The sequence below is a fragment of the Malurus melanocephalus genome, unplaced genomic scaffold (genome assembly GCF_030028575.1).
Source record: "Malurus melanocephalus ecotype Western Australia unplaced genomic scaffold, MMel_1.1 scaffold_27, whole genome shotgun sequence".
Classification (NCBI taxonomy): domain Eukaryota; kingdom Metazoa; phylum Chordata; class Aves; order Passeriformes; family Maluridae; genus Malurus; species Malurus melanocephalus.
The window spans coordinates 1,830,324-1,839,281 of NW_026623259.1; the positions used below are offsets into that span (position 1 = coordinate 1,830,324).

Here is an 8,958-nt window from a genome sequence, read left to right on the forward strand (position 1 = left end):
ATTGATATAAAATACAAACAGCATGTTTTTCAAATGGGCCAGTTTGCAGAACTATAAACTGAAACACTGTACAAGTTCACAAGAATTATTATAAAAGAAACAGTAMAATTCTAATGTTTTCATTTYATTTAAACTCTATKTTCACATTTGACTTCTAATTCTGCTTGTTTTCATTACACAAGGTGCTTACAAGATTGTTTATAGAGTGAAAATTACAAAACACAATTTAAGAATATAAATATAGAAAAGGAATTCCTTAAACTACATGCTAATATCCTCTGCTACAAAGATACATTTTTCAAAAGTGCTAATATCACTATGACAAACAGTAGCAGATTACATTTAAATGTCAAACAAAATAAACAATCTTTAATTTTTTCAATTGTCTGTAATACTTTGATACTTCTAATCACTATGAGGTTTAATGACACTGTTTCTACTTTCTGGTATTTCACAAATGAATTGGGAAAAGAACAAATCTGTGTGTGTGTGTCCATATGTTTGAGAAAGACTACATACACATATGCATGAACCAAGTTCTCATATATTGTTTGTATTTTAACAGTAAAAAAGTGAATGCTTAATAGTAAATACTTTTCTGAGGTTTTCATAATTTTAATATAACAAAAACCCACTGAGTTCCAGTAAGTAGAAACAAGGGCTTGTGCAGGGCAAACTGTATAGATAACTTTTACACAGGAGAAGTACTCCCTAGATTGGTATTTTATTTATTTTTTCAAACCATATTAATCTGCAGTAAAAGTAATTTTTAGTAAGACCTAGCATTCACTAATAGCATGATATACAAATGTCCAATTTTCCAAAGACTGAAATGGAACTGCTCCAGCAGGGCATGGATATTGGGGCAGGACAAGAAGTCTTCTTCTCTGTCCCAAAAGCACAATCAGACAAGAAACAGCCATAATTCACCTCTCTGTGACCAGAAGGACATGAGGGAAGACAGTTCATGGTGCCGTCTAGCCCCAGAGAACATGTTCCCACAACCACKGTGTCAACCATAGACATACAATGGACAAAGCACTGTCTAGACTTTTTCCAAGGTGCATTGAGTCCCAATGCTCACTGTGATGCCCCAATTTCCCCAGAGGCATCATGCCTTACAAAGACAAAATGCCTCCAGGCAATGCCACTCAACCAAGGCACCTCTTCCCCCATCCCAATGTGGTTCAGCCTTTTAGGAGTCATAATTGAGCCCCATGGGCCTGATTCTGAGCACTGGGAATTTATCAATTTAACTACATGATTCCTTATTAGCCTGCCTATTACCATAATATTTTTATGCTCTCTAACTGGAATTTAACCAATGGAAAATTCTGACATGAATGGAAATGCAATACAGAKCAGAATATGGCCCAATATATGGAAAAAAAAAACCCCAAAAAAACTCCAAACCATAATAAGAAATAATACTTGTAGCAACTATCAAAAACCAGATCAGGAAAGCCTCTGAGGGTGAATCTGCATTGCATCAGAACACACCACAACACTACATACATTAAGGCAAAATATAACACTTCCCAGCTCCCTAGTATAGTTGAGATTTGGCTTCAGTGATAACTTGCAGTAGTAGGCACTACCAGTCAGTGTTCACAAGAAGAAGCTTTGGTTAGTATCAGACCATTTGTTGACTTAGCTTCACACTCCTGTGATTTTTAGCTTGTCACATTTGCATTAACTGAATTCACTATAGTAGAAAGAGACATTTATGGCCAATTCACTCAACACACATATGCTACTGGCTATTAATGACTCTTGTAACAAGGACTGAATTTAGGAGATCTACAAATCTACAGCCTATAAATGGGACATCYGGAGTGTAAATAGGAAAGTTTAAGTATGTGAGATCAAGATGGGTAGGTGGTTTACACAGAAAAGTTCTTGAGCTACAGACATAGAGAGGAGAAATTAAAAGATGGTAAAGAAAATGGGTACTTTGATTCCCTAAATCTGGGAATGCCATAAATCTCTTAATGTGTTCCACAATTACAATTACAAAAGAGATATTTCTTGGAAAGCCTTAATGGCATAACAGCTGGGTCCAACAGATCCTAACTATATTTTTCAAACATTTTAAATCCCAATCCTTTTATTTTAAAGCATATCATATATTTTAACATCTTTTTTAAAACAAAAACTTTAAAAAATATTTTAAAAGTATCTGAGAATAAACATTTTTTCACTTGCTTTTTGCATTTAATGGCAGAATTCCTTGATCAAGTCAGTTTTRATTTGGTTTTTATACCCTGTTTAAATTCTGCCTCCCTCTGTAGATCTTTCTCACACAGCAAAGAAATAAATACTAAGTTATGYGACACTGGCTCTAAAGCCACAAACACTGACCAGATCACTTAATGTACAGATTTAGATTCTTTACTTCTAATAATTTTCCTCGCATAGCCAAATTTTGAAGATTTGTTAGTCTACTAGTTTGTTACTCTAAGGATATATTTCATGTCTACACCAAAGATTTCCAAAGTCTGTTTCAAAAAAGAGGCATTTCAAGTAATAATAGCTCTGAAGTAAAATGGTAAGTTCTCTATTCTTTCTTGATTGATAACAAAGAAATGCTGGTACTCTTCTAGTCCAGGGCAAAACTYACATTTGACTAGTTTGTCAGATAATCTCAGCAATGGAAAATACCAGCAATTGCATTCTAATCAATGAGATATTGAAAACAAAAGACAATTGCCAACATGATCACTGTAGCAAACCCAACAGCAGGTTTCTGATGCTGGCTTTTGAATAAAGTTTAAAACAATAGAGCAAAGTTGCTTTCAACTCAAAGAGAAAGATATAAAGAGATTTTGGTTTTCAGAATGCCTGCAAAAGCATGTTATGCACTTGAGGCACTTGAGTGTTTAAACATTATAGTAGGTAAAGGCAAATATTTAAGGCTTTGCTTTGCAGCCTGTATTCTGACCAAAATCTATCACTTGATTCAAATGGCAACTTTGCCTTCATATGGCCTACCAGGCCTATAATTCAGTTTCAATAAACTCTTCCATTTGCAAAGCCAAAAGGAAGCTGGAATGTAGCTTTAGTTTCACATACAAAACTATACAATTCGTGTTAGAATACAGATTTGAGGATTGCTTTTAAAAAAATATTTATATAAAGGGAATTAACAGTGCAAGTGTGAAAATCTTACCTTGTCTTTCTTCAAATGTATTTAAAGAAAAGCACTCCAGTTTTATAGAGAATAAAATAGAGAGGGATAAATATTTCATGATGGGAAGCAGATCCCACAGCATTCCATGCAGATCTCCAAGCAATCTGAAGACTCACAACATGCGTCCATTATGCCACAATCCATATCACATGGGCAGTTACAGTCATCCCCCATCTCGTCCCCACAGCAACAGCAGCAGGCTTCTGAAGGGCAGATGCCACAGGATGCTTGTCCCAGAACAATGTTACAGAGGGTGAGAAATTCACAGAACAAGCAAGCCAGGATACAGTGAACACAGCAATCTTCATATGAAATAGTTCAGTGGCACATCATGAACAAACAAAACAAAACAAAACAAAACAAAACAAACAAAAAAAAAGAAAAAAAAGAAAAAAAGAGAAAATCATTAGTGTGTAATTCTAAACTCAGATATGTCACAATGTCAAATAAGTAGCTGAATGAAAATGGTTCAGAGTAGACATAATCTACCACAAAAAACATGTTTCCCATCTTCATGGTCACTTCTACAACTTAACTCATCTCCAACTCAGTTCAAGTTTCCTGTCATCACTTCTCTTCATGCAAATCACATGTATTAAACTGCTCAGATCTGCTTAGATCATTCTTCCCTTTCATTTATTATGTAAAAGATCATTCTATTATCTTCATTTATTAATTCTATATAACTGAACTTTAAAAAAAAATTTAAAAAACAGCTAATGAGGGAAACTACCTAAAACTATTTCCAGCCCTTCTCAGTTCATCTCATTCTTCTGAATCTGTTTTGTTGGCTTGATACTCATAAAGAAAAATAAGAGTTGCCTCAACATTGTTGCTTTCTTTAGTGTTTTATGTGCACCTTAAAACCACCATAACAGCATAATRTATGCACTTCTTGCTTTCAGCAATATGTAAAATATTCAGTCAAAACACAGATTTTCCTATTGCTTTCCTATGCCTATCTAATGGCAATCCTTTTAATGTACTGCATCAATCTTCAAGAGAGTTCATAACTACACCTGAACATCAATATCCAATTTTTAGAAGTACTACTAAATTACATGACAAAATTAAGGTGTCCCACAAACTACCATGCAAAAATTAAGGTGTCCCACAAACATGTGCCAGTGAAAAGGAGACTGCAGGACTGAGGGATATACTCAACTGTACATAATAGGTATAAATTCATACATACCAACATATTCAATTTGTAAAAGGCAGTGAACAGTCATTCAGAAATAAAATGAAAACTTAAAAAATACAGTAAGTATTCAGGATGGAGATATAATTTTCTTTCCTAACCTCTGCTTTCCTTCTTTTTACTGCTTGCAAGCTTTGAACTCTTCAGAAACAGACTGGTGAAGATTAGGAGAAYGTTCTGGGGAAAATATCCTGCATAGTCTCAGCCTTTCCCTGTCCCTACARTCTATCACAAGTATCCTCCCTGAGAGGCTGTTAGGAATGACAGGATATTAAGCTATATGGACAATTGGTCTGATCACCTACAGACATTATGTTCTATGGGCATTATGTTCTTACAGTTCACAAGCTGAAGACTGTTGTTATAGGAGAAAATTTGCAATTACTGCCAACAGTAATACAAATTTATAAATGTAAACAAATACATTTATAAACACTTATAAACATTTACAAATAAAATACATTTATAAACAAATTTCTAAATGTAAAAAAATTATGCAGTAGGCATGGCAAGTATCTTGATTGATTCCAAATACCTCTAGCATTGCAGAAACTCTGACTACAGGATAGTGTAGCAATGACTTACTCAAGCAAGCATTAATACTTACAGCAAAGGAGCAACAGAGGGTCAGACCAGCCAAATCTGTCCCACGAAACAAAGGAACTACCTGAACTCTTAGCCCACTCCTACTTACTACACTATGAAGATACAAACTTAACTTGGACAATCCTGTATTRCAATATGACCACAGTCACAATGTACTACTGAACTCTTATGCCCAAAAGGAAAAAAACAGAAATATCAGAAAAAGCAAGAAGGGGAAAAAACCCCAAACCCTAACCTTAAAATATCCCTGCTACTGTGCAGAAGCAAAAGAGGAAACCACAAGTAGATTTAAGGTGCTCTAAGAAAGCTGTTTCTTGTATTAACAGGCTTCTTTTCCTAAAGATATAATGTCTCTAAATAAATGACCTTCACAGAAAACACAGAAGATATGTGAAAAAAAAGCTGGGGAGTATCAGTTCACTGAAGAGGACCAAAGCCAGACTGATAGCGATTAATTAGCTGGTTGTCATGGAGATGGTGTTAAATACGCTCAGGTAAAATCTTCTTTCAGATTTTCTTTTAATATGAAGGAAAAAGATAAAGAAGCCAAGACTTCAATCTCAGAAACCTTCATATTTGAGGAACTAAGATTTTAGTATATTGCATCTTTAAAATACAGCTTGAAGCAGATAATACAACAACAAATACTGTCCTGCAAATATTTTTTAGTACACCATAATAAAACTTTGTGTGTATAGGTATCATAAATAAGATGATCAAAAAAATCTTGCCTGCTTCATGCACGGATATGTAAAATTGCAGAGAGTGACATACTCATTCACAGACATTACAATGCATTTTTATTGATGGTTGAAGGACAGAGTTCACAGTTTAAAACAGGGACTGAACTCAGAAAGCATTTTTTGGACYCTCAAAAGAACTTTTTCCCCCTAATCTAAAAAATCCACCAAATCACGACTTWCAAGAAGAAGCCGTGTTGATTCAAATAAAGCTATTTCAAAGGTAAAAACTATCATCAAAAATGGTCCAAGACACTGTAAGACATTTTGGCCATTTGTATTATTACAGAAACTCTGTAGAGGGTCTTTTTTTCCATCTCATCTTCACCAACTAAACACTAAAAGGATTTATTTACCTACCCTTTATTTTTATTTTCTTCTCCCCAAATGGAAAACTAATATTCAATACAGAAAACATTTATGTAACAATTTTACTTAATCTCCACAAACGATTAATGTAAAGTAGAGATGTCCTTTAGTGCTCTCTTCATTCTCGCAATGACTCATTTGTACAATGAACATAAACTTTGATCCACATCTCAAGGACAAACCTGAAATAATCATGCTTTTATGTTCTTCATGTTATTGACTTTTAATAGCTATCCAGGTAGCAATTATTTAACACATGACAAAGCATGCTGTTACCTAGTCTTACCTAACTTACTGAATTCAGAATCATGACTCTAAGGCTGTAACRCAATTGGATAAAACAGGTGGAAGAATAATTACTTCCACATATGAGCCCTATTTCTTGGCTTCTTATATAYAAATGAAATTATAGGAAAAGGATACAGTTACACTGTGTTTCTGCAGTAATAACAAACCAACCTGCCACACAAAACTCATCCTTCTCTAGTATCTATATTCCTACAGCAGCCTGTCTGTTCCACAGAAAATGTTACATAACTAAAACCCACTTCCTTTGACTGCTGTAAACAATCAGCGCAATGCAGCCATGAAAGTGTTCTACAAAGTTCGCTCCAAAAGAGATGACCACAGGTTTTTCATTACCATGTTGGAGACCACTACAATATATTTAATTGCTTGCACATGACACTCCAATAATTTCTTCCTGCTTATAAACCAATAAAACTATTTTAAAGTTACATATTATTTTATTTACACATATTATTTACATATAAAATTTACATATTATTCTAAATTTCAAAACTTTTTAGTACATTAAGAATAAAGACTATACTTAACTTCCACTCTTTAACTTCAATCCGTCAAAATCCTATTATTTTTTTCCAGATGGCTGAGGAGTGGAATACTTTAATCCAACTAGAACAAACATAATTTATGTATTTTTAAACTTGGTGATTTTAAACTCTGACAATGTGTCTTCTGGAAACTTTGAGTATATTTTAATCTTTTCTAATAACTAATACMAGTTTTGACACTGGTGCTAGCTTAAAATTATCTGTTTCTTTATGCTCTTGTTTGTTTGTTTTTGTCTGAGAATTAAAAGTTCTCATTCTTCTTCTCCCATTGGCTATATTAATGCAATCGAGAATTAGGGGCACATCTTTATTGTGGATGAAACTCCATCAGCTTTGACATTCATGATGATAGTAAGTTAACTCCCAATTTTCCYGAGGTTAAAGTTTTCATTAAACTAATTTCCCTCTCTGTAGAAGCACTTAAGTCTCATCACACAGGTAAATGATTAATGAAGATAAACTTTTTCTTAGGACTTCTACACTACACCACACCAGTCCCAAATTTCCACTGTTTTTCAGTGGAATTTTTATATTCTTATAAGAATAAGAATATTCTTATTCTTATTCTTATATTACACTTCTTTTTAATAGAGAAATTCTTCACTATGGATTGGCCCTATACAAAAGTGAGGGTGGGAAGAGTGAACACTGACAAGAGGCATAGTTTAAAAGAAAAAAAAAAAAAAAGCCAAACCAGTATATATACCTTAGTTCATTTATCAAATGATTCTGATTTCATCAAAGCACTGTATCGCATTTGTTGACTAGATCCAAGCTCCCACAATCTATGCTAAGTGGCACAAATTACAAGAGTCTTSCTCTGTAGGTAGTGCTAGACCAACTCACATTTGGGGAAAAAAGATGAGTTTTCAGATACTCAAGCTTATCTTCAATTATTCTTTCATTTTGTCTAGGATTAAAGTTAGACTTCAAGTTAAAAGGGTCATCCCATATGACATTTTTTAAAACCAGGTGTTTCCTTAATCCTTTGGCATGTCCCCAAAAGGCACAGATTTAATTAGGGAACTTCATCAAAACTATTAAACGATGCCAAGGCAAACAGAACCCAACCAACACAGTCAAGGTTTTGCTGCTTTATATCATACACACCCATCCCACTACTTTGTGCTGATTTAACCGAACAGTGTATACAGTACATGTAATATCTACTTTAACTGGGTTCTAAATGTTACCACAGACTATTCAGACAAGAGATAGGCTAAGATCCCCTCAAACTGTTTACACACTGTTATTCAAAGCCCAGAAGGCCCCAGTTATAATTTACCCGAGTTGTAACAGTTATGCTTATTAAAGAAAAWTAAACAATAACAACAATAAAACTATTTTAATGTTTGTTCATGTCTTTAAACATCTGCATGTGCATACCACTTATTACTTCTAAAGTCTATGCTTATGGATATTACCATGGTATCCAATTCCTTTCAAATACTGAAATATATATTTATTTTAATCTCCCTTGTATCATCTTCTCTCCATTTTTATGAAAAGCATACTTAAGAAAAAATTTTTTAGAGAATGATCGACCATCAAAACTGTGCAGGAAATGCAGAAGGTGAACTGAAAAATGTACAGAGAAATGCATGTGAAGGCTGAATGTCCTGCTTTTGTAATGTTTGACACTAACCCATCACAAACTGACTCAAAAAGCTTTCACACCAAGCAGGCAGGTCACATATGATAGAAGTTTTTCATGTCTGCAGTGGTAAATAAGCTCACTTACAGGATGGTGACCTTGGTCAGGTTCTTACTAACTACATTCACCAAGTTCAGACAACTCAAAACAAATCTCCAGGCACTCTGCCATCTCACAGAGAGAATCAAAAAGGGCAAACCCACAATCAAAGTGACAGCTGAGGTCTTCAGCAGGGGTTTACTGCGGGCCCCTGCAGAGCCCTGAACAGAAGCCTCAGCAGGTGATACAGGCGTCCCACAGTCGGGCAGTGCAGGCTGGCAGCGGCCAGAATGAGCACACAGCAC

The 8,958-nt window shown here is 34.6% G+C and overlaps 1 protein-coding gene across 4 annotated transcripts in view; it reads right to left on the bottom strand.

Moving 5' to 3' along the window:
* Positions 1-911: 911 nt before the first annotated feature.
* Positions 912-8,958, bottom strand: part of MDFIC (MyoD family inhibitor domain containing) — a 52,274-nt gene continuing 44,227 nt past the window's right edge. For all 4 annotated transcript variants that reach the window (XM_057390492.1, XM_057390490.1, XM_057390491.1 and 1 more), the window contains exon 5: positions 912-3,492. In XM_057390492.1, coding sequence (XP_057246475.1) covers positions 3,245-3,492 — 248 coding nt within the window. In that variant the 3' untranslated portion in view covers positions 912-3,244. The remainder of the gene's footprint in view (positions 3,493-8,958) is intronic.